Here is a 23,291-nt window from a genome sequence, read left to right as displayed (position 1 = left end):
CACTAACACCCCTAATCTTACGGCCAGGTACTATACAATCTTAGGTCTTCCAGACACCATACAACCCCCGAGAAGCCAACTTACAGTCAACGCTCATCAAGACTTGTATTGCCAACCATCAAAATAGCTCCCCGACTTCGATGTTAGCTGCTATGGACTAGCTTACCAAGGGTACGATAGCTATAATGCACCAGGTGGCCCTCCTTCAGGCAGAGGTGTCTTCGCTCTGCAAGGCCAACGAGGCGCTAAGCAAGCGCCGGAGAGCCAAAAAAAACACGTGTACGGCTTGGAGGATCACTTACTATGCAGGAGGCATAGGAGGTAGCAGGCCATGGGGCTATAGGTGGGGAGGCAATGCAAGAAACACAGCTGGATGGTAGTGGTACTGGGGGGGGTCGTACGAAGGTTCGGTGCTATGGTGTATGCGGCAAGCCTGGTCATAATGCCCGCACTTGCCAGGAGGGTGCAGAAGGGTCTGATTCATCTGTTTCTGATGTAATTGTAGTTGGTTCTTAGTGTTGTTGCATTGCAATTGAGATTAGTTGTTATAGAGTAGTGGAGAGTGTCCCGCTCGCTGATATGTCCCGCTCGCTGATAATGTACGTTAGTCGTAGTATCCGAAAGGAGACACGAATGAAAATCGTTCCGCTACGACCAAAACATACGGTACTCAAGCTTCTGCAATCAAAGTTGGACGGGACTATGTCCCTGTGGCAGCATTACGAGATATATCAAAGGCGGTTGGAAGGTGGCGTGCATGTTGCAGCTTGCTGGGTGCCTGAGATGCGTGGGTATATGTTTATATGTGTTGCTCAAGCTCGCGTCGTGTACTCATGACGTTAAATACTACAGCTAGGCGAGTAGACAAACGGGAATGTTTAGCTTAGGTATGGCGAGTTCTTGTGGATCCGAAGGGGGCCATTGGTACCTATGAGCTTGTCGTTGACCGCGGTAAAGTAGACCTTCTTGATGGCAAGCTGTCTTAGTGGCGACGGATACCGGAGACGTTCCGTTCTTTCCCCATCCCTACGTCTACCTTCTCGCTCCGACTCTCTTGCCAGCGTCGAGGTCTGAGTATGACGAATGGGGGCTTTAACGAGCTCCTCCTTTCGTGGCGTCGTGGCACAAACGCGTCTCCGCAGTCGCCGCCGCCGGTTTTCATTGACGGCACCGGCGACCTCACCCTTAGGCTCCACGTCGGGCCGGTCCTTGTTTGGCACAGCGAGCTCCATCTTGGCTCTGACAGCTTTGTGGAGCATCGGTAAGTCAATCTCCCGAGCCTTCAAACAGCAGTTCGGCACTGAATGGCTCGCAAATGCACTTACATATTTATCTATGGCTTCTTTATGCTCACTTTTTGAAACCCGCCCTCGAGTCCTTCGACACGGTCACGTCGTAATTCGCGATCACTACCAGCGTATCCAAACGGATCGACACACATACGTCGGACTGTCGCTAGTAGGGCCACTACCTTGTCAATGGCAGTGATATCGCCGACATGGCCACGACTAACACTGCTATGGTAAGGGACTAGCGGACATTCACGGTAATCATCGGGGATTGATTGCCCCATCTCGCTGGAAAGCGGACATCGCAGGGAGTCTCATCTATTGAGCCAGCTCCACCTTTGATCCCAACAACGCCGTACATGTCGCATATGGACTTGGAAGCGGAGTACGACTTGCGTGTTTACTAGCAGACCTCCCGACCCAGAAACCGGCGTCTCTAGGATAATCTGGTCTAGGAGGTCGACTATGTTGCAGTCCCAGGGTATTCCTCCAGACTTGGACGTGAATTGAGACGCTGTTGGGGTACATCGACTCACCATGATTCAATGACCTCCCCGGCCTCTTTTATAAGCGAGCCGATTCCATGGTGGGGCACGGTTGTGTTTACGATCGAAGTCACGGTCGCGGGTGTGGCAAACGGGCCCTCAAACCATGCTCAACATCTTTCCCGCTGCACGGTCATCCCTAGGAAAGCTCGAGACGTCGACTCAAGTGTTCAACTTCTGTGGGACACCATCAGGCGTGCGTTTGATGCCCGTGATTTCTACCCCAATCACTGGCAAACCCTCCGTCCTAATGAGTGCAACTTCGGGATCGGCAGGGTATTATTCCTACAAGAGCTCTTCAAGACGTAGGGCATCAACCTAACCGGGAACACTGAGACGGTAGGATCATGCTTAACAGCGCATAGCTTTCTTGAAATCTTGCGGCACCACAATCACAAATGATTGCAATGACAGATAGGTTTGCGACTTTTGATCAGGCTCCAAACGACCCTTTCATTTCGCCCTAAAAAGACAAGAAACTCCCTTGACCAGCCAGTCGAACCCATCGCTCAATCACCACTAGAAGTACAAAGTGCACAACCCTACGCCGGAGACTGAAATCCCGATTTGCGCATTGTCGTTCTTTTTCGAGTTATGAAACTGAAAAAGCAACATCCATCCTTTTACTCGGCGTCGTCACTGCCACCGCTGGCCTTGCCGCCCTTGCGGCCTGCCTCCCGGGCACGCTCGCTGCCGGGCTCGAAGCTGCCGGACGAAGCCTGGCCGCCCTTGGAGGCGATCTCGCGCTGTTGGGGAGTGTGTCGTCAGCACGCTAGCCTTGTGTGCCCAGGGGGAAGGAAAGAGCTCTTGGTGGGTGTGGTTTGGGAGCGCGTTTTAGGCGGTGGAAAGGGGATGCGGCATACCTGCTTCTCAGGGTCCATGTTGGCGAAGCCGCCGCTGTGGCTGGCCTGGCCGCCCTTGGAAGCGATCTCACGAACCTCGTCCTGCGAAATGTTAGGGTCATCGAGCAAGTGGAATGGTTTGATTTCAATCGTACGAACCTTGGGGCGGTTGGCAAAGTTGCCGGGGTTGGTGTTCTGAGTGCCGGACATGGTGATTGTTTATTTTGTGAAGGTTCTTGCTTGACGTTAAGAACTTTGTTTGTTCGAGTTTGAGTGCGATTGGATTTCGTTGAGTGTGTTGTGATGGAGAGAAAAAAGAATTGCGGTTGAAGTCGGTGGGAAGAGTCCCTTATATGCTCGATCTGGGCCTCAACGCAAACACCGATGCAATTGTGTTGAACGGGTCACTCCTTCCTTCACCAAGGTGTAGCAGCTCGTCATGATGTAAGGGATGATGTCATATCAATTGCTTTCAGTGCAAGCAGATCAGAACATGCATGGAATGATGCCTACGCTATTTCTTTTTTCCTTTCCCCAAACAACGGGTGAGACTGCTGATCGCCGATCCGAAGCGATGATTGTGTGCTTGTTGATGCCAAGACCCGGACACCATGACATCTACCGGACCCACCTCCCGTGCAGCCCCTGGACCTAAGACGTCACAATGAGGGGAAGTTGGTTGTTGATGACACTGAGGATTGGAGTCAAGACGGTTTGCATCGTTCTTGCTTGACGATGGGAGTGCAAACGAATCGCCTCCGCTGCCCTGACTACTGCGTCTCGTCGCTATTTATTCGCTGGTTCACCGCCTCCTTACTCATCACTCTCCAAGCGTCTTGTGCCTATCGACGATCACGGCACGGACTCCACAGCCCGCCGGGGCTCAGAACAAATAAAGTGTCGTCATGGCCTCGAAGGTTCCATCATCCTGGGTATGCGCATACAGTAGGGCTAATCCATGGCCAAGTAAGGCGCCAGACGCATGGCAAGTGACATTATGCTTGATACTTCATCCAATAGAGTAACAGACCATGACCTCTAGTTCGTCTTCAATCATTACTCACAAACCTAGACTGATGTTGGCTCTTTCTCTTTCAGTTCCATGAATTCAGGCGTTCGTATCGGAGACCGAGTTGTATGAATCATATTGTGAATGCTGTACCATTGACTTCAACATCCGGAGTATCACTGACACTTGGGGCACCACCTTTAAGAACGCGGTCTGTTCAGCTAGCCTTGTTTCCGGACAATAGAGGTCATGTGGAACGTATCCGGGTCCCCAACCCAGATATCACCGCAACCTAGAGCTGTGCTGGGGTTGCTGCTTCACGTCTCCACCCGATAGACCCCCGTGCAGAGAACCATACGATGCAGTTTGTCGATGCAGTGTCTCGGCGAGCAGCCGCACGTAGAGACGCGCTGTTGAGGAGGACACTCATCGACATGGAGTACAGGTGTTGAATGGCGTGGATTGTTTGTCGGCTCTGCTCTTGATTCCGACGACTTGTTCGACGGAGGTATGGGTCGACTTCTACGCCTTGATGAGCTCCCAAACAACGGACCTGTCTTGAGCCTGCCCGAGCAAGGACCCGGCCCAAGTTGTGCGGCAAATTGATCCCGGATCACGAAGCCTGGAATGTTTATCAATAGTGGACCACCCGGAAAGGGAGACCCTGAGCAAATGCGTCGAGCATGAAGGCCAATTGTGGCATCTGACTGGGTGCAGGCAAGACAGCTAGTGTTGTTAGAGTCGAGCATGAAGGCCAATTGTGGCATCTGACTGGATGCAGGCAAGACAGCTAGTGTCGTTAGAGCCACCAGGAAGAAGATGGCGGGCTGTATCGTCGCCCCGGGCCGCAATACGAAGCCGATCGACCATGTTTGATTACCTGTCGCAAAGTTGTCCCGCCTACCGCGTGAATCATTCACGAATGCGAGACTTGTCGTTGTCGCGCTCTGAGGACAATGTAATGGTGGTCGCATCTCTGATTCGTTTCGTGTTGAGTCGACGAACTGGCTCTGCTCGGCCAAAAGTTCGCATCCTACACGCGTTCAACGCTGTCTTCGGGATTTTGCATCGGGATTCGGGTTATTGGACGTAGTTGGGGCCGAAATGTCGTTGTTAAATGCAGGCTGGAAATCCATTGATGTCACCATCTATGCAGGGGGGTGGCTTAGCCCCTGGCAACTTTCAGATCAGGAGATGGGAACTTTCGGCTTGTGTCTGGATGATAACTCATTCAGCGCTATGAAGTACGGTATCAACCAATAGCTGGTACCGTAACCGAGAAAATATCAGTCTTGGGGGCTGAGCCGCAGGATTCAGCACCCTGCCATCCCACTGCAACCGCGGTCCGTCGCTTCAAGGGCATGGCATGGTGGCGTGTTGGTGACAGTTGTCATCTTTCTCACTCTCATTTAGTAAACGGTTTCACCCGAAAAGCGTAATGCCCATCGCGACAACACCACTAGTAGTCTGGTGTCAGCAAGTTGAGTAGGTATCTACTAGTACTTGCTCATACAGACGCCGCACAGCCCCATGGAGTCAAAAACGAGCGCGGAGATTGGCATGGAGCCGACAAACAACAACAATGCAGGAATGGCGGAGGTAAACAACTCGGCACTGAATGACTCGGATGCGACCGCGGCCAGACCAAAGATTTATCCGCAGGGATGGAAGTTGCACGCACTTACAGCCGGGTAAGTTTCTTACAGCAGGAATCTCATTCGATGGCCACTTAATAATGTTGTTGTCCGCCAGGCTCTGTATTAGCATGCTACTCTCCACGCTCGAGACCACCATCGTGAGCACATCGCTGGTGTCTATTGTCAATGCACTCCAGGGGTTTAGCCAGGCCGGGTGGGTGGTGACGGCGTATCTCCTGACATACACGGGTGAGTAGTACATCCAATACAGAGAGTGTATTATAGCGACACTGATTAATAGAACACCAGGCTTCCTCGTCATCTATGCCAAGCTCAGCGACATCCTGGGCACCAAGCTGCTGATCCTGTTTGCCGTCGGGTTATTCTCCGTCTTTTCCATTGCATGCGGCGTCACGAACACAATGCTGCAACTGTAGGTCTAGTTCTCCATACCACATCTTGCCTCCCCCACCTTCCCACTTCCCAAAATGGAAAAAAAAAAAAAAGAAAATGACTTACACTGACCCCTCCGCCAAAGAATCATCCTCCGCTCCATTCAGGGAATTGGAGGCTCGGGAATCTACTCCCTGGTCACGGTCATGACGCCGCTCATGGTTCCACCGGCTAAGTACCCGACCTACATCGCCATCATCTCGTCCGTGTTTGCCGTCTCGAGCGTGCTGGGCCCGCTCCTGGGAGGCGCCATATCGGACCATACCACCTGGCGATGGGTCTTTTGGCTGAAGTATGTTTCTGTCTCCTCCTTACTTGTCTTTCATTCGGCTGTGTTAGTTTATACTAGTAGTCAGGGATGCTGACTGAGGTATGCTGCCTCCTCCAAGTGGCCCCGGCGGAGTTGTGGCCATCCTCCTCATCGGCGTTTCGATCCCCTTCAGCTTCCCCTATCCCGGACCTGCCCGCTTCTTTAACTCCCTCGTCGCGGGCAGGGCGTGGAGGAGGGTCGACTTCTTCGGCGCCTTTTCCTCGCTGGTCGCCTCTATCCTGCTCGTCTTCGCGCTCGAGCAGGCAGGAGTCGAGTATCCGTGGAACAGTGCCGCTATCATAGTGTGCTTCGTGCTGTCTGGCTTGTTTTGGATCGTCTTCATAGGCTGGGAACGTGGTATCTCGCTCAGAAACACTGTTTGCGAGCCTATGTTCCCTTGGCGGCTTGCTTGCAACAGGTTTGTGATGGGGTTGCTCCTGTAAGTGTCCTTCTCACCACCCCTGAAGTTTTCAGCAGCCCATCTTTACCTACCCGGGCTGACGTGGCCCATCCCGAAAAAGAAACGCATTCCTCACAGGCTTCCCGTTCATGGCAGCAATCATCAACATTCCGCAGCGTCTGCAGATTGTCAACGGAACAACGGCGGTGGATGCCGGCATCCGCATGTTGCCTCTCCTTCTTTGCTCGCCGATTGCCACCATCACATCGAGCGTGTTCTGCACCAAGCTCAAACTCCCGCCCTTGTATGCGCTGCTGGTTGGCTGCGGCCTCCAGACGCTTGGTGTCGGCTTATTCAGCTCTCTCGACTCGTCCGACCTCAGCGTGCCGCCTTCCCAGTACGGCTTCCAGGTCATCATGGGCTGCGGCTTCGGGCTGAATCTGAGTACCGTCTTCATGATGGTTCCTTTGGTGGTGAAGCAGAGGGATATGGGTAAGCGCAAACCCGGAATCAGATTCCATTGACCGGGGGAGTGTGCCTTGTTTTTGTACTAACAGCCCCTGATCTTCTTGTTGTTAGCCGTCACCATGGGAGCCGCCACGCAAATCCGGGTGCTCGGCGGAACCATCGGACTGGCCATCTGCTCGGCTCTCTTGAGCAACCACGTAACGAGGGAAACTTCGGGGCTGTTGACCCCAGAACAGCAGTCGGCGTTGCTGCAGTCGTTCCAGAGCATACGCAGCCTGTCCCCCGAGCTGCAGGTCAAGGTCAGAGAGGTCTATGCGGTGGGATACAGCCAGCAGATGAGGGTCATGCTCTACTTCTGCATTGTCTCGCTCGTCTCCCTGTCCCTGCTGTTTGAGTGGCCGCCGAGACGGATGCGGACGACGGAGGATGGCGAGCTTGCCGACCCCGATGAGAAGGGGAGGTGACGCACACAGGTAAAGTAAGGTAGGTATGGATGGGCGTACAGTTTGTCGTTTTGAGTACCGCACAAACTGTTAAATATCTATAGGGTAATGCATAATCCTAGTCAGGAGGACAAACAAGGATGACTGGATGATTGCGTGACTCTGCGGCACAATTTGCAGGCAAGGAGGCCTCTAGGTAATGTACATATTGAGTAATATAGATGCACTAGTATGGAATTTGCAGTACTATCCGTAAACTCCAATCTTCACTTCTACGCTATTCCTACCTAGTAATATGAACAACCCAACGCTTTTCTCTATTGCAACCACCCCAACCAAATCTCACGCCTTAGAACCCCCACTGACGGCACCAATTCCGCATCAGCTCCGGCGTAACCGCCCGCATCTCCCTCATGGTCTTGCTCCTCCCCTTCGTCCGCTCCATAGCCATCTGCACAAACCCCTGCCCCTCCCGCGCCGCCTTCGTCCAGGTCTTATACGTATCCAGCAGTTTCACACCAGGGTTTTTGCTAATATCCTCCGTGCGGCTCTGGCTCTCCTCCAGGCGGCTCACCCACTCGTCCAGCCCGACCACCCCCTTAATCCTCTCCTCGCCGTAGTACCCCCTCACCGCCTCGGCCAGGACGCGCCACTCCACCTTCTCCGGGTTCACGCCATGGAAATACCCACTGATCTCCTCGACCGGCACGTGTTGCGTAACGCCAGCGACCTCCAACACCATGGCCGCGATCCCCTCGATGGGCGTCCAGTCGACCGTGCTCATCGGACCCAGCGAATCGGGCAGCACGCCGAGGTAGACCGAACTGGCGATCAGCGAGGGGAGCCACTCCTGGCGATTCCACACGCCCTTTGCCGCGCTGGGGCCCGCGATCTGCCCTACCCGGATCACCTCCACGGGAACGCCCGACACCTTGCTCGCCTCCTCCAGGATCAGGCTCGACACCAGCTTCGACCGGCCATAGCCGCCCCTGGGCAGGCTCAGATCCCGCAGCGACGCCTCCGGGACCGGGTCGTCGGGCCTATCCCAGCCGTCGACGGTGCCGATGGACGAGATGAACACGATGGGCACGCGCTTCTTCTTGGCCGATGCGGCGGCGGAGAAGTCGGCCAGGTGGCGCACGCCGCGGATGTGCGGCTCGAACGACTCGACCGGCATGTTGAAGTTGACGGGCCACTGGTTGTGGATGACGCGGTCGACCGTGTGCAGCAGGCGGTTGTAGGTTTCCTTGCCGAGCCCGAGGTCGAAGCGGGAGAGGTCGGCGTGCAGGAACTCGACTTCTTTGTCTGGGGAGGGGGGAAAAGTGGTGAGTAGACCCCGGGCGGCGTTGCCTTGCCGCTGGCGGGCTTCGGCGTCGGGGGAGCGGTTCAGCGCGATGACTTTCTTGACGCGCGGGCTGCGCAGGGCGAGGTCCAGCATGTATGACCCTAGCGCGCCGGTCGTGCCGGTGATGAGGACGACTTGGTCGGTGTCGGCTGGCGCGGGCGTTTGTTGGGCGGTTAGTGGTGGTGATGATCGGGGCAGATCGCGGGTGTATTTCTCCAGCAGGGCCTCCATGGCGGCGGCCTCGTCGTGCACCTCGCCCGTGGTGGCGTCCTGGCCTTGCTTGTTGACGACGGAGAACAGGTACTCGGCCAGGCGGCGCGCCGTCGGGTGGCCGTAGATGACGCGCGTGGCCAGGACCGAGGCGTCGACGCGGACCCCCGCCGCCTCCAGCCCGGCCCGCAGCAGCCGTGACGCGTTGATGACCTGCATTGAGTCGACGCCGGCGACGAAGAAGTCCGTGTCGGGCCCGAGCCGGGGCGCCCGCAGCCAGTTCTCGAACAGCGTCGCGACCGAACCGGTCAGCGCCTCGGCCGAGCCCAGGTCCAGCCGGGGCGCCTCGGACGACGCCACCACCTCGCCTGCGCGCTCGTAGATGGCGTCGATCTCGTCCGCGTACAGCTTGATGGTCGCCGCCCGCTGGATGGTGCCCTTCGGCGCGCGCGGGAACGGCTTGGCTGGGTTGGACAGCGCGACGAGCTGCCGCCCGATCTGACCGTGCGCCACCGTCTGCTTGTTGGCCTTGACCACGTACGGCCAGACGCTGTCGAGGAACGCCTTGGCCTCCTCCTCCCCCTCGTCGCTGCCCGGGTGCCGCGCCGGCTCGACGATCAGCGCCGGCTGGAAGCGGTTGCTGCCCACCACCAGCGCGCCCTTGACGCCCGGGTGGTCCATCACGATGTGCTCGATGTCGGCCGGGTTGAGCTTCTCGCCGTTGGAGAAGACGATGATGTTGTCGGCCCGGCCGTGGTAGATCCAGTGGTCCGGCAGCGTCGGGTGCGGCTTGTACAGGTCCTTGGTGCTGTACTCGTGCGCGTCCGGGAAGGTGTAGAAGAAGCCCTGGTAGCCCGGGTGCTTGTCCTTGCGCACCACCACGAGTTCGTACGTGTCGTCTTCGGCCGACTTCCGCCACTCGGCCCCGAAGATCTCCGAGTTGAAGATGAAGTACTGCCACAGCTTGCGGTCCGGCTGCCAGTAGAGCGGGAAAGGGGCGAACCTAGTAAGGGAGTAATCAGTCAGTCTCGTGATCCTATCCATCCATCCAGCTTTGCTTTTTTGAGAATCCACGTACTCGGTAGCCGAGATCACATTCAGCAGTGTCACGCCCCCGTCGACGAGCGTGTCTCCAGCCTCCTTGGCCAGGTTGCCGCCACCAAATCCCACGTACGACAGTTTTGCTAGAGCTTTGATGGATTGCTCGGACTGGCACAGCTCCTCGAGGAGTGCGGGCGGCAGCACTATCGCGTCAGAGTCTGCATACTTGACGTACTCTTCCACCATCTCGGCCGACAGCGGACGATCGCCGATACCCAGCGCCGCCGGCGTGTCCCAATAGTGTATCATCAGGAGCGACATGTACAGAGCGGCCGCATGGTACAGGGGCACTGCGACCTCGTTAGCCCACTTCTCCTGAATGGACAAGAAAAGGGGGGTCATGTCACTCACTCGGAGTCATGATCCGCTTGCATCTCTGTGCCATCTCGTCGATCCAGATCCTCCGGCCCTTCCACTCCGGAAGGTTGTGATACTTGTCCCCCACGGCCAACATGCCCTGTCGGCAGACGATGGGCTTCGGGAGCCCTGTGCTGCCGCTGGTGTGCAAGATCAACAGCGGGTCCCATTCCGCCTCTTCGAACGTCTTGTTGTAAGGGTACGGCTCGATGTCTTCCTTGGGGAACCAAGCATCGACGGGGAACTAAGTAGTGATAATCCAGCGAAAATCAGCAAATGCCACTCTTTCTCCCCGGCCCCTTCCCTTCTCTTCCGCAATCTCTGTTGTGTTGTTGCACTATTCACTCAGACTCAAACTCAAACTCACCGTCATAATAGCGTACATATCCCTCTCCTGCAGCCACGACTGGACCATATTCACATAGCCGGCCTCGAACCAGATGATATGGCAATCCGTCAGCTCAAACAGGTTGAGCTGCCCCTCCTGCGAGTTGCGCGGCGAGATGAACAGCGCCTGGTACCCGGCCTTGACCGCGCCCAGCGCGAACACGAGGTACCGCACGTCGTTGGGGCCGATGTACGCCACCGTGCGGAACTCGCCCGGCGGCGGCACGCCCGTCGAGCTGGCCAGCCGGTGCGCCACCCGGTTGATGGCGTTGGCCGCCTGCTTGTACGTGATCTTCTTCCACCCGTCTGAGGGATTGGAGGACCGTGGGATGGATACCCACTCCCGGTCCGGCTCGGTCCGGGCTCGTTCGTCGACGATGTTCACGAGGAGGCGTTTGCCATAGCTGGGCGTCTCTGCGCGGTCGAAGGAGGTCATCGTTGCAGGTGTCAGTGTTTCCGCTGGGCAGTACTAGGTTTGTGGTTGTGCAGACTGGTACGGGATTAATTAAAAGCAAGCAGACAGTTCAGTGCTGGTAGATGAGAACACGAAATCCAAAATTAGTAGATAGTAAGTATTCTAAGTGACTTAAAAGCTTGTATTTCAGTCGAGGAGAATTATGACCGCCATTGAAGACCTCTCCTATATAGCCTCCCGGCGTTCGGATGGTCGGGATACCTCGCGACGCGAAAAGGGATGTGTGAATGATGACCCCCCCTTCTCGTCCGAGGAGGCCGAAACTGTTTACGGCCCCATTTTGGCGTCAAATGGCCATCAGGGTGATCGGCTACGTCAGCGGGTGTCGACATGAATCAGCACCTCTTCCTACCCCAACGGTCCCCAACAACGGCTCAACTCGCGAGGCGAGCTTCGCCACTTCGGCACCATGTCATATCTCCACTCCGTCTTCGCGGCCCGCTCCGGAAGGGAAAGCTTGTTTCACTGTTTCACGGCAGTCAACAGTGGAGACTGCGACCCTTGCGGCCGAGGTATCGATTATATATTCTAGGTACCGAACCTTCATGAGGTGTCCGTCATGCCTGATGTGCGGTCGGCCATTGCGTTCGGCCATTGCGTTCGGCCATTGAGTTCGGCCATTGAGTTCGGCCATTGAGTTCGGTCGTTGAGTTCGGTCGGTCTTTGAGTTTGGGTAGTAGCAAGCCGAGTCGCAGGACTTGAAAAGCGGACTGTGGCGGGGCCGACTGTTCGTTTGTTAACACCGCGGGAATAACCCCTCCGGGAAGCGGTGAGGATCCCCCAAGTCGAAGTCTGGCGGATGGACGCATCCCGTCTCCCTACGCCACCGCGGGGTTGTCCAACCAAGCGCGGATTTTCTCGAGAGCATACAAATCATGCCCATCGTCCGAGGTATCATAATCAGACGGATCGCCTTCGATCCATCCAGCCGTTCCCCGAGACGGACCCAGCTTTTTCCCAATCGCGCGACTGGAGCCGAAGTCAATTAGGACCGGTATACCCTCTGCATTGACCATAACATTGCCTGGATTGAGATCTAGCGCGACGAGGGTAGTCAGCTTTCGTGCTGTGTTCACCGACAAGCTACGAATTTATCGGTTCTCCGATTCCCGCGCCAGTGAAGGGGTCGTCGTAGACGCCGACTGCTACATACCATTGTGAGCAACTCCCAGCGAGTGAAGATGACGGATAGCCGACTCGAGCGCAGCCATGAAGGCGCCCTTGTCGATTCCTTCCGCGTTCTCCTTCAGGTACTGCTTCAGGTTGCTCTGATGCCTGTCGAGAACGAGCGCGGTGATGCGCCCCCTCGCACCCGGCAGCCGTGGTATCTGACAATGTTGGGGTGGGTATGCTGCGAGAGAAGCTCCAACGCGCGAACCTCGTCCAGCATCATGAGCACGAAGAGGCGCAGGACGTCTTGCTCCCGGTAGTCGCTGTAGACTTTCAGACACGGCCGCTTGATGTAGTGAAGGGAGTTGTCTAGGTCGTCAGCGGCAATGGTGTAATTGGCATGCGACGGAAACTCCGCGTAGATTTATTCATCCGGGACTCTCTGGGGAGCAGACTCGAACTGTTCAAGCGTGATCTCAAGTTTGGGCACTTTCAGCTGGCCATAGTAAAATACGTCGTCCTCGTCCATCACGTTGAACTCGGTGTAGAGAAAATCTTCGTGGCTGCTGCCGTAGGTCTCTGCCAGATAGCTCAGGTCAGAGAACTGCCTGAGTTGTGGTGCCACGGTCGTTGTGTTGCCTTATTAGATGGAGAACTTGGCGAAAATGGAAGCTGAGAATGAGACGCGGGCCACGTGCGCCACCGGTTCCCAGCCAGCGTATTGCGTAGATCGAGGGCATTCGGGAGACGCAGAAAAGAGAGCAAGGGAGAGTTGTAAGGTGGGTAGGCACGCATGGACCGCGGGATGCGTTTGTCGGGCATGCAGGCAAACAATTACGTACGGTAGGCAACCGTGGTGAGGGACTGACCGGTGACGAATGATAAAAACGTGAAAAATATGTGATAAAAATAGGAAATTTTCCAGGTTCCTAACTAGGGTTACATATGGGAAACCCCCTTTGTCTCCCAAATGCCCTGAACGACGAACTGAACGAAGCCTGTAGAGTCCATTACCATTTCAGCCTTTCAGGTCTCTATGTTGATAACCGCCCTGGACGACTGAAGACCTCGTTCAAGGATTCGACAAAGTGTGTCCCGTCTAGGCCATTATGAAAAGCTCTCCAAGCGTTCACAGGTTGTGCGTTCCGCCAACAACAAACATGGAAGTGCCGTACTACGACCTTACTCTTGACACTGGACGTGCAGCCCCCCCAAGGTCCAACAACTCCTGGCAAGCCCTCCCCACCGCGGCCGACACCTCCCCGACATTCGCCTTATCAAACACAGAGAAATGGTCCCCGGGGATATCGATACACCGCACCACCGCCTGGCCCGTCACCTCCTCCCATCCGCGCGTCGTGAGACCCGGGTCCCGTCGGTCTTGGAGCCAGGCGTTCTCGTATTCCTTCTCTTTCTCTCCAGGAAAAACAGGAGAAGAAGAAAAATACCCCGCCGGCGGCACCCACCCCTCCTTGGCGCGCAGCACAATTACGCGCGGGATGGGGCGCGGGTCATGGTCACGTAGCTCCTCTGCCCCGGTAGTAGTAGCAGTAGTAGTACCTAGGGCAGCACAGAAAGCGCCGAGCAGCGAGGCGCAGCGGGAGAAGGACCGGTGGATGAGTTTCCGCATCGCCGTCGCGGTCGCATTGCTGCTCCTCGACGACTCGGTAGTAGTAACGGCGCGGATGATCCCCTCCGAGAGGGGCACGTGTCGGACCGGCGGCGGGGCGTCGATCAGGACTACGCCCGCGACGGGACGGTCGCCGCGCGCGAGCAGGGTGCGTGCCGCCTCGAAGGCGACCACGCCACCGAAGGACCAGCCGCCGAGGATGCATGGTTGCTGTTGTTGTGCTTGGGAGGAAGAGAAGGAGGAGGAGATGAGGTCTGCGTAGTGTGTCGCCATGGTTGGTAGGTCTGGCCAGGGGCTGCTGCTGCTGCTGTTGTTGTTGTTCATGATGTTGTTGTTGCTTTCCAAAGGCAGTAGGAATCTGGGGTCGTGCAGGGCGAAGACGGGGCGGTGGAGCGGGCGGAGGCGACGGTAGTGCGTGCAAATGCCGCTGCCGTCGTGGATGAGGAAGATTGGCGCGGCTGGGGGCTGGTTGCGCGGCGGGGATTGGATGAGCTCCGGCTCTTCGGTGAGGTGTAGGAGACGGGAGATGTGTGGAATTGCGTTTCGTTCTTCTTCGGAGAGGAAGGGGGGTAAAGAGGTGGGATCGTCCTCTTCCACATGTGGCACGAGCCGGGCAAGGGCCGCAGAGACCTGTCTTGCAAGTGGGCCGTTGCCGCTACTGGGGCGGCCGATCTAGCAATGGTTCTCTCGTCAGTATTTCCAGTTAATAATGTAGCACCCTGATCCTGCGCGAACCACGCCGCGTTGGAACTCAGGCATGTACATACGTACTTGGCAACAGGCGGTAACAGTTTGGAAGTAAAGTGTAGGTACTAGTACCTACCGGTCCTAGCCCGATCGATCATCACGTACCAGCTTCGCAACGTCGGCCACAGTACGGCAGTGCTGCACGCCCAAGGACGAGATGTCCACTCCATAGGTCGCTCGCAGCGTGTCCTCGAGCTCCAACGTCATGAGCGAGTCGATCCCCAGGGACCTGAGCTCCGAGTCCGGCGAGATGGTCCGCGGGTCGGCGCCGCAGACGTTAGCGATGATCTCGGTCATGCTGGCCGCCTGGGCGCCGCCCGTTCCGGGCGTACTACTAGTGGTGTCGGGTGTGCACGGGCTGGCGGTGGTGCTCGAGCTGGCTGACGACACCGAGTCTGCTGCACTGTCCGGGAAGGCCGAGCGTGCAGTAGTAGTAGTAGCATTACCGCTCGTGTACCGGAGAGACGAGACGAGGGACTCGATGTCGCCGACGGTGGCGCACTCGGCCAAGGCGTCGTGCGGAATGCTGACGCTCATGACGGACGAGAGGTCCGAGTGGAGCTCGATCATCAGCAGCGAGTCGACGCCGATCGCATCGAGGGCCGAGTCGGCCGCCAGCGTGCTTCCGGATCCGAGACCGCACGCCTTGGCGACCAGGTCCCGGACGTCGACAACCGCGGGAGAGACTGGTGGTGGGCTCGCTATGGTGGAAGTGGAAATCGAGGGATGTCCTCGGCTGGGGGCGGGCTTTGGGTTGTTGTCGACAGAGGCCGCAACAGCACGCTGGTGCTGCTGCTTGACGGGTTGTTTCACGCCGAGAGCCAGGCGAATACGTGCCATGCTGACGTGCTGGAACACCATGCCCTTGAAGACGGCGAGAAGGCCGTGGGCGTCCATCGCGTACGCCTCGGCGATCGTGAGAGCACTTCCAACGCCACCCTCCTGGCCAGACATCTCGAACGTCGAGCAGAAAATCTCAAACGGCGCCCCGGTAGCGCCGCCTTCGGGCGCTCGGAGAACGGTGGCAGCACCCACTTCGGTGCAGATGCCCATGATGTCGTTTGCCACACGCAGGTTGGCAACAAACCCGGCAACATGCAGGAGCACGTCCATGAAGATGGCGTTGGCGGCGGGGATGGCGCCGTCGCTTCCCAGCCGCGGCTTGGGATACTCGCACGCTGCAAAGGCCTCTCCCCTCGTGTCGTTGACGTGGATTGACCGGACCATCTGGTATGGCTCGGAGTAGGTGACGACGCGCGGGAAGATCTTGTCGTACATGGCGCTTCGGGAAAAAACCTGCAAAAGTGCGTCTGAGGAAGGGTGGTCCAGAAGGACGCTCATCCTACCCTTGGCGGATGCCCAGAGCCGCGGGTACTTGAGCTTCAGCGAGTCCTGCGTGTTGCGCCTGACGATGCCACGGCAGTGCGTTGTGCTGCTGGTGTCGGGATCGGACGAGGCGCTGTATGAGAGGATGGTGAACTCGTAGCCGTCCGGATGCGTGTTCTTCCTCGAAAGTACCACCCTGAGGACTTGTTCCGAGCCTCCCTGATCCTCGCGGTATACGAACGACGCCAGGTACTTGATCTTGGTAAGCGACCAGGATCCTGCTGCTGCTCCAGACTCGGTGTCAGCAAGCGCGGCAAGAGCCATCTCGTGGTACACCGAGGCTGGACAGAGCGCCTGGTCGCAGACGAGATGGCCGGCGATGAAGTCCTTGAGCAGCGAGGCTGGCGTGTCGTACACAGCCTGGCCGTCGCCGGAGCCGGGAGGCAACCGTTGGATGGCTCGGGCAGCGAAGCTGTTTGCCACGAGTGTCGGTTCCGGGACCTCCTCTTGAACAGCAACCCTTGACTCGCGGTACGGCGTGTAGAACTCCTCCTTGAAAAAGGGCATGGTGGGTAGGTCGACGGGCAGCCGACGAGGCGTCTTCCCACGGCGCATGAAGACTTTCCTCCAGTTGATGCCATCCCCGCCGGTTTCGTAGAAATGGCGTAGAAGCCGGGAGACGGTCTCGTCGGGTGTCGAAGCCTTGGTCAGGACGGGGAGGAGCTCTGGATCCCGCGCCCCAGCGGCGGTACTGGCAGCAGCCCGAAGAGCACGCGGGCGCAGCATCGGCAGGATGGAGGAATGCGGCCCCACCTCGATGAACCTCAGAGCAGCTGCGCTGGCATCAAGACCCGCGAGGAAGTCCTTGATCCCGTCGTCGAAGGCGACCGCGTTGCGGCAGTGGTCGGCAAAGTAGCCGGCGGAAAAGACGTCCTTCTCGCCGGGACGCACCGTCCGGCCCAGCACGTTGGACACGACGGGGACGGTGGGAGCGGATAGGGATAGGCCTGCTTCACGGGCGGCAAAGGCACGGAATTCGGCCATCATGGGGTCCATGGCTTGCGTGTGGAAGGCCAGCGGCACATCGAGCAGCTTGCTCTTGATGCCGCGCGTCTCGCCGAGATGGGTCTTCAGCCCCGACAGCACCGGCACGGGGCCCCCCACGACGCAGTCCGTCTCGCTGTTACGGCACGCAACCTCCACACCAGCAAAGCGGTCATCATCACCGCGCAGGAGAGCCTCCATTGCGTCGGCGCTGCAGTTAACGGCGAGCATCGAAGTGTGGCCGACCTCGCAGTGCTGCATCATCAGCGACGCGCGGTGAGCAACGAGCTTGAGCCCGTCGAACAGATCCACGACGCCAGCGGTTACCAGAGCGGCGTACTCTCCCAGACTGTGGCCCACCACCGCGATGGGCGCGATGCCCCAGGAGATGAGGAGCCGCGCCAGGGCCACCTCTAGCACAAAGAGTGCGGACTGGAACGCCTGCCAGCGGGAAGAAGCGTTCGGTTGCTGCGTCTCCGCTGGGCTTTCGCTGCTGGCCTCTATGACCGCACGGCAGCCGGGGTACCCGTTCTCGACAAGCCAGCAGTCGCACTGCAGCACCGTTTCGGCAAACTCGCTGTAGGTCGCCATGAGCTCCCGTCCCATGCCCAGATACTGCGAGCCCTGGCCGGAGAAGACGAAAACGGCCTCAGGTCTCGTCCACGGGCCCCCACCACGCACCACCCGGCGTGGCGCGGCCGTGCGGATCTTCTCGGCCAGCTCACCAACCGAGCTCGCGGTCACAGTGACGCGCCAGTCATACACCTGCCTGCGCGACGTCAAGGTCGCGCAGACGTCGCCGAGACTAAACCGAGGCCCCTGAGCCTCAGCAGCCGCTTCCGCCAAACGGGCAGCCAGTTCCCGCTGCAGAGCGGCGATGGCGCGCTCACTCTTAGCTGAAAAGCCACAAACAAGCGTTGTTGCTGGCGTCCGTAGTGGTATAGCCTTGGAGTCAATGTGCTCGGCGACGAGCACGGCGGCGTTGGACCCGGCAGCGCCAAAGTTGTTGAGCATGGCGAGGCGCGGCCTGCCGGGTGCCGTGCGCGGCCACTCGGCGCCCTGGCGATCGGTCACGATCACGGCGCCGTCGCTTCCGAGCTGGCGGATGCGCGGGTTCAGCGTGTGCAGCGACACCTGCGGCGGGATGCGGCCATGCCGCAGCATCAGCACCAGCTTGGCCAGTCCCGCCATGCCCGAGGCGGCCTCGGCGTGGCCGATGTTGGCCTTGATGGACGTCAGGTGCAGCGGTTGCTTGCGCGCGTCACGCCCGGCGCAGAGCACGCGTCGCACGCTCTCGACTTCGTTGGGGTCGCCCGCTTGGGTTCTGGAGTGGGTGGCATGATTAGGACCCCATCGAACCGGCATCAAACAAGACGGATATGGCTGTATGCTTACCCTGTACCATGAAGTTCTACTGCGGAAACCTAGGAACCAAAGTAAAAAAGAGGTTAGCCCCTTACGGCTTTAACGCCGCAGGCAATGTCAAGGTGTGCGCGTTTGTGTGTCTGCTCTACTCACCTCACGAGGATCGATCCTGGCCTTTTGAAACATGCGGGTGAACAATGCCTCCTGCGTGGGAACATGTGGATGTGTGATGGAATGCGCGTTTCCGCTGTGGTTGATCTCGACCGCCTTGATGACCGCGTGGATGCGGTCCCCCTCGGCGATGGCATCGGACAGCTTCTTGATGACAAACACCCCACAGCCCTCGGCGCGGCAGTAGCCGTCGGCAGAGGCGTCAAAGGCCTTGCACTGCCCCGACGGACTCAAGAAGTGGGCTCTGTCCAGGCCAAGATACATCTAGATGGAGGGGGCAGGTTGCATCAGCACGCGTCCTAGACCTTTTCGGCTAATAGCTCTGTAAGTGACTTACATCGGGGCTTGTGATTGTGTTGGCAGCACCGACCAGAGCGGCTCTGCATTCGCCCGCCATGATAGCCCTGGCGGCTTGGTGCAAGGCGACAATCGAGGAGGAGCAGGCCGTGTCCAAGGTGATGGATGGCCCGCTCCAACCAAAGACGTACGATATCCGGGCGCTGAGGAAGGCACGGAGGGTCCCAGGACTGTAGTAGACGTCGATGTCGTCACGCATGTTGTCGACATAGTCCAGCGTGGCGTTGCCAACCCAACAGCCGAACGTGTCTCGGCAGAAGGACGGCGACGAGTCGGGCACGTAGCCGGCATCCTCCAGCGCGCGGTAGGCCGTATGGAGAAGGATGCGCTGTTGCGGGTCCATGGACTTGGCCTCGCGTCGGGATATGTCAAACAGCTCGGCGTCGAAGAGGAACGGGTTCTCGAGGAAGTTGCCATGCCTGGCATTGAGCACCCGCCCGCCGCGTTTCCGTGCTTGCTGGTTGTGGCCGTCGCCTGAATACTGCTGAACATCAAACCGCGACGCTGGTATCTCAGTGCAGGTGTTGGTCCCTTGCATCAGGCCTTCCCAAAGCGTGTCGCAGTCGGCGGCCCCGGGCAGGTCCACGGCCATGCCAACAATGGCGATGTCCTCCTTAGAGACAGCGCCGGCAGCCACTGCCAGCAGCGACGCGTCAATAATGTCAACATTGTCCGGCAGTGCGGAACTTGCTTTATGTGACATGCCCACACCAGGTCCGTAGTTCAGAATGTGGACCGGGCAGGTCTCACTCCTCGGGTCTGACTGAGACCCCGCGAGCGAGGCGATCGAGGCCTGTACGGCCACCCAGTCAACCGGCTGGAGGAAAACCTCGTCTAGGATGGCGGCCACCAAGTCTCCGACCTGGGACGGGCTCGGGAGGGCAAGGGGCTCCCCCGTAGACGCCGACAGGAGCGGGGCGGCGAGTCGGATCTCGGTCTGCAGTAGACCATCCTCGTACTTGCCGACGTCATCAAAGACCCGATGCCGTAAGTGGCTGAGGCGGCTGTCATGGTAGAGGCTGAAGACTTGCGTTGGCCGCGCACGGCAGCTTTGCGGCAGCTTGTGCGAGACGAAGCTGGCGAGTTCGGACGGAATCCCGCTCAACACCACGCGCGTCGGAGATAACACGGCGGAGAGAAAGACATGTCCGCCCTCGGGGAGGAGCTGAGAGGCTGCATCGGGCGAGAGCCCGTCGACGACGTAGCTGCAGGACCGGGGAGTATCTAGGTCGACCTCGCGCGCTACTGCCGTCCTGCGGTGGCACTCGCTGTGGATGCCGACCCAGAGCGCAACCCGGAAGAAATCGAGTGCGCGCGAGATCAACGCCAGGGACGAATCGGACGACGCCCCTGCCGTCGCCAAGGCTGCGGCCGGGAGGAGGCCGACACAGAAGCCCGCGGCCGCGACAAGCTTTCCGGGCTCGCGTGAAGGTGCAGATGCGAGATGGCGCAGGACCTGTTGCAGGTAGAGCGTGACGTGCTGCATGAGCACGTTGTGGCGGCAATAGCGTGGCGGCGGGCGCACTAGAGCCGAGGGCGAGGTAAAGTCGGCTAGGCGAATGACATCGGGCCCGATCAGCTGGCTGTCCACGGCCTGCGTAACCTGTGTGACAAAGGCCTCGTGGCATGCCCGCAGGAGTACCGCACACTCGGGCACCAAAGCGTCCTGTGCTGCTCTGTCGAGTGCCTCGGCCGAGAACAGGGCCTCAGAGCCGAGCCCGGCAAAGACGGGCAAAAAGGCTGGATTAGGCATTTTCTTCTGTGAGTGGCCGGGATAACGGGTACTGGCAGAGAGTCAGAGACAAGTGGCCTGATGCGTGGTGGTAGTTCCAGGCCTTCGCTGTTTGTGATCACTTGTCCCACGTGGTACTACTGTACTGCTTGTCTCGTTTGGTGATGATCAGCTGGCCTTATGCGTGATGTACAGTGCCACCAACAGAACAGTAGTACCGGCAGTAGGTAGTAGTTATAGCATAACCAGACAGAGCTTCACCATCTATTTGCTACCGCATCTCGTGGGACTTGGAGTTCGTAGCCGGCTGCCACTGTGGTATCGCCACGCCAAGACTAGTAGGTTTGGGCTTCGGTCGTCGGAGTCCGAGGTGAGACTTTTAATCCCCTTTTAGAAGTCGTCCAAAAGGGGATTGTCCCCTTTTGTTGGTCTGCGTACAGTAAGCTGTCAGTGCTACCTCAGTCACCAACGAAACAATCTTGATGCTTTTCTGTTTTCGGCCCCGTGCAGGGAGCAGTATACGCATACGTCGACCCTATCTGCGTGGCCCCACGTCCGACGTCCCACCTTGTAGCCGATGCGTCTCCGACGGGTTCCGTACAAGACCCGCATGGCCCGGACTTCGGACCGCCGAGCTTGCCTCCGCGTCATGTGTGTCTCGTATTGTCGTGCATGCTGCAGCGGCTCGTTCAGACAACAAGGTGTGCCAAATTCCGTTTACCATGAGAGACCCCGTCAAGCGCCGAGATGCTTGCGACAGATGCGCGCAGTCCAAGGTGAAATGCAACCGCGGGCAACCAAGCTGCAAGCGCTGCCTTCACCGGGGTGTCGACTGTCACTACAGCCCATGCAGGAGGCTCGGAAGGCCAGGCACGGGCACGGTTCCGCTTCCATCGCCGCCAACAAGTGGGCCCCAGCTATCGGAGCCACCCGAGCGCAAGGCCACGGCCGTCAAAAGCTTCTCGTTTCGAGACCAGAACACGGTGGCTCACCTAACGCTCGCCGTCGACACGGACAATCTCTTCCCAACATCCTTCGATTCGCCCGTCGAACCATTGTGGCAGCAGCCCTTCGACACGCCAGTACTATGGGATGTCCCAATGCACGACCCCGGGTGGTCTACCCCTGGAGACAGCTCCCCAACCACATCCACCACCGCCGTCACGGCCTCCTCTTCCGCCAGCTTCAGCTGCGACACCTCCGCCAGCGTCTCATGGCAGGCGTCATCCTCATCCTATACCAGCTGTGCGGCCGTCGCGCTGTCGGCCCTCCGCAGCATTTCCCATGCGCGATCCAGCACTAGCATCGCCAGCAGCTGCAACTGCCAAGGGGGCGGCCACACCACCACGATCTCGCCCAACGGTAGTGCAAGCCTCGGAATGACGAGCACGAGCACGAGCGCCAGTCCTGCTCTGCCGTACTACCTCAGCGCAGCGGCAGCCATGCGGCAGGCGCACGCCATCCTGGACTGCGCGTGCGCGGCCTCCGACGGCGCCGTCGCCGTGCTGCTGCTGCTCATCTGCGCCGAGGCCGTGCACTCGTACCGGCGCTTCTCACGGGGACTGTTTACTAGTACTACTAGCACTCCCCCGACGACGGACGACAGCCGCCGCGATGCTGCTTCAGATGCTCATGAGAGTATCCTGCCAGCAGTAACAATCGGCGGGCACACGCCCCCCGCCGGCGGCCAGACAAACCGCACGATGATTGCCGGGTTCCTGCTCGGCGAGCTCGCTGAGGTGGGACGTGGCCTCGCGAGGCTGCAGCGCACATGGGATCATCATCTCTTGACGGCGGAGGCAGCGGCGGCGGTGGGCATGTCCGTCAGCAGCGGTGGTGGTGGTGGTGGTGGTGGTGGTGGTTGCTATGCCAGTCCGGAAGAGGGCATACTAGACGACGCGACGCCGACAGCGAGGTTGACCGCGCAGGTGAGGGGAACAATGGTGGCGCTAAGAAACGAACTTTGGGGAATTGTCAACTGCACGGATCCGTAGCCGTTGGAATTTAGGGGGGCAATTCCGCCTTCCCGAAATAGATCGCACATTGTGAGTGGGGTGTTGTGCGTCCAAGGACTTTTTTCTTGGGTGACTTGAGCCTCGTCTCCCGGGACGCGGTACTTAAGGTAGTGCAAGGTTTATGAGAACTTGTGGGATCAATCTACCTGTTGGACTGGGCAGGACAACGGTGATGAATTCTGTGGTGTTCGGTATTGTTGGGAGAAAACCCCGCATGCAGCCAGCTGGCCAGATGCAGCCAAACACGCTAAATACAGGGGTAAGCCCTAGCCCTGTACAGAGGTAACATTCTTCCTCTCCCAGACGACTCCCACATCCATCGTAGTCAGTAAGGTACCTACCTCACTTAAAGTCTTAAACAATACCAAGCAGTTATCGTCATTGCTGTTGTCGTTCGATTTGCACAGAAACACGGTGGTGCATGTCTTCAATCTTGCTATTGTTTGTAAGGACGGAAAGCTCAGCCACAGCGGCCAGGCTGGAACCAGCGTACCTTACGTGCAGGAGGGAAATGCTAACCCTC

At 58.4% G+C, this 23,291-nt stretch overlaps 8 protein-coding genes across 8 annotated transcripts; 2 read left to right on the top strand and 6 right to left on the bottom strand.

Moving 5' to 3' along the window:
* Positions 1 to 878: 878 nt before the first annotated feature.
* B0T15DRAFT_510469 (uncharacterized protein) lies at positions 879 to 1,573 on the bottom strand (the record flags this gene model as incomplete). The annotated part of the gene is made up of 3 exons (XM_062867854.1): positions 879 to 1,308; positions 1,355 to 1,409; positions 1,444 to 1,573. 3 exons carry the CDS (start codon positions 1,571 to 1,573, stop codon positions 879 to 881), a joined length of 615 nt encoding a protein of 204 aa, XP_062722946.1.
* Positions 1,574 to 2,457: 884 nt separating this feature from the next.
* B0T15DRAFT_393985 (conidiation-specific protein con-10) lies at positions 2,458 to 2,886 on the bottom strand (the record flags this gene model as incomplete). Its single annotated transcript, XM_062864711.1, has 3 exons — positions 2,458 to 2,580; positions 2,698 to 2,778; positions 2,836 to 2,886. 3 exons carry the CDS (start codon positions 2,884 to 2,886, stop codon positions 2,458 to 2,460), a joined length of 255 nt encoding a protein of 84 aa, XP_062722945.1.
* Positions 2,887 to 3,743: 857 nt separating this feature from the next.
* Positions 3,744 to 4,862, bottom strand: B0T15DRAFT_166404 (uncharacterized protein). The gene has a single exon (XM_062862168.1). It carries the CDS (start codon positions 4,657 to 4,659, stop codon positions 4,003 to 4,005), a length of 657 nt encoding a protein of 218 aa, XP_062722944.1. The 5' UTR covers positions 4,660 to 4,862; the 3' UTR covers positions 3,744 to 4,002.
* Positions 4,863 to 5,275: 413 nt separating this feature from the next.
* B0T15DRAFT_395663 (major facilitator superfamily transporter) lies at positions 5,276 to 7,417 on the top strand (the record flags this gene model as incomplete). The annotated part of the gene is made up of 7 exons (XM_062864791.1): positions 5,276 to 5,376; positions 5,438 to 5,571; positions 5,632 to 5,755; positions 5,861 to 6,067; positions 6,165 to 6,524; positions 6,607 to 6,977; positions 7,065 to 7,417. The coding sequence occupies 7 exons, from the start codon at positions 5,276 to 5,278 to the stop codon at positions 7,415 to 7,417; spliced, it is 1,650 nt and encodes a 549-aa protein (XP_062722943.1).
* Positions 7,418 to 7,660: 243 nt separating this feature from the next.
* B0T15DRAFT_553631 (uncharacterized protein) lies at positions 7,661 to 11,365 on the bottom strand. Its single transcript, XM_062870328.1, has 4 exons — positions 10,777 to 11,365; positions 10,404 to 10,653; positions 10,030 to 10,342; positions 7,661 to 9,954 (listed from the first exon to the last, which is right to left on the bottom strand). Exons 1-4 carry the CDS (start codon positions 11,230 to 11,232, stop codon positions 7,746 to 7,748), a joined length of 3,228 nt encoding a protein of 1,075 aa, XP_062722942.1. The 5' UTR covers positions 11,233 to 11,365; the 3' UTR covers positions 7,661 to 7,745.
* Positions 11,366 to 11,985: 620 nt separating this feature from the next.
* B0T15DRAFT_166371 (uncharacterized protein) lies at positions 11,986 to 12,631 on the bottom strand. The gene is made up of 2 exons (XM_062862167.1): positions 12,425 to 12,631; positions 11,986 to 12,295 (listed from the first exon to the last, which is right to left on the bottom strand). Exons 1-2 carry the CDS (start codon positions 12,480 to 12,482, stop codon positions 12,090 to 12,092), a joined length of 264 nt encoding a protein of 87 aa, XP_062722941.1. The 5' UTR covers positions 12,483 to 12,631; the 3' UTR covers positions 11,986 to 12,089.
* A 640-nt stretch (positions 12,632 to 13,271) lies between these two features.
* B0T15DRAFT_553623 (polyketide synthase) lies at positions 13,272 to 21,005 on the bottom strand. Its single transcript, XM_062870327.1, has 5 exons — positions 19,002 to 21,005; positions 18,647 to 18,928; positions 18,524 to 18,552; positions 14,864 to 18,452; positions 13,272 to 14,683 (listed from the first exon to the last, which is right to left on the bottom strand). Exons 1-5 carry the CDS (start codon positions 20,772 to 20,774, stop codon positions 13,556 to 13,558), a joined length of 6,801 nt encoding a protein of 2,266 aa, XP_062722940.1. The 5' UTR covers positions 20,775 to 21,005; the 3' UTR covers positions 13,272 to 13,555.
* A 470-nt stretch (positions 21,006 to 21,475) lies between these two features.
* B0T15DRAFT_492657 (uncharacterized protein) lies at positions 21,476 to 22,747 on the top strand (the record flags this gene model as incomplete). Its single annotated transcript, XM_062866871.1, has 1 exon — positions 21,476 to 22,747. The coding sequence occupies one exon, from the start codon at positions 21,476 to 21,478 to the stop codon at positions 22,745 to 22,747; it is 1,272 nt and encodes a 423-aa protein (XP_062722939.1).
* Positions 22,748 to 23,291: the final 544 nt, after the last annotated feature.

The sequence above is a fragment of the Chaetomium strumarium genome (genome assembly GCF_033439665.1).
Source record: "Chaetomium strumarium strain CBS 333.67 chromosome Unknown B0T15scaffold_3, whole genome shotgun sequence".
Taxonomy (NCBI): Eukaryota; Fungi; Ascomycota; class Sordariomycetes; order Sordariales; family Chaetomiaceae; genus Chaetomium; species Chaetomium strumarium.
The sequence above is the reverse complement of the archived record's forward strand: the minus strand, read 5'-3'. Positions and strand labels throughout refer to the sequence as shown.

Excerpts from the sequence above, each read along its gene's own strand:
- B0T15DRAFT_553631 (XM_062870328.1), bottom strand. The coding sequence starts at position 11,232 with ATGACCTCCTTCGACCGCGCAGAGACGCCCAGCTATGGCAAACGCCTC. Across the intron at positions 10,343-10,403 it reads CAAGCGGATCATGACTCCGA|TGCCCCTGTACCATGCGGCC; the intron begins GTGAGTGACATG and ends ACGAGGTCGCAG. Across the intron at positions 9,955-10,029 it reads AATGTGATCTCGGCTACCGA|GTTCGCCCCTTTCCCGCTCT; the intron begins GTACGTGGATTC and ends CTCCCTTACTAG.
- B0T15DRAFT_166371 (XM_062862167.1), bottom strand. The coding sequence starts at position 12,482 with ATGGCTGCGCTCGAGTCGGCTATCCGTCATCTTCACTCGCTGGGAGTT. Across the intron at positions 12,296-12,424 it reads GCTGGGAGTTGCTCACAATG|GCAATGTTATGGTCAATGCA; the intron begins GTATGTAGCAGT and ends ATCTCAATCCAG.
- B0T15DRAFT_553623 (XM_062870327.1), bottom strand. The coding sequence starts at position 20,774 with ATGCCTAATCCAGCCTTTTTGCCCGTCTTTGCCGGGCTCGGCTCTGAG. Across the intron at positions 18,929-19,001 it reads ACACAATCACAAGCCCCGAT|ATGTATCTTGGCCTGGACAG; the intron begins GTAAGTCACTTA and ends CCCTCCATCTAG. Across the intron at positions 14,684-14,863 it reads TGGCCGACGTTGCGAAGCTG|ATCGGCCGCCCCAGTAGCGG; the intron begins GTACGTGATGAT and ends AACCATTGCTAG.
- B0T15DRAFT_166404 (XM_062862168.1), bottom strand. The coding sequence starts at position 4,659 with ATGCGACCACCATTACATTGTCCTCAGAGCGCGACAACGACAAGTCTC.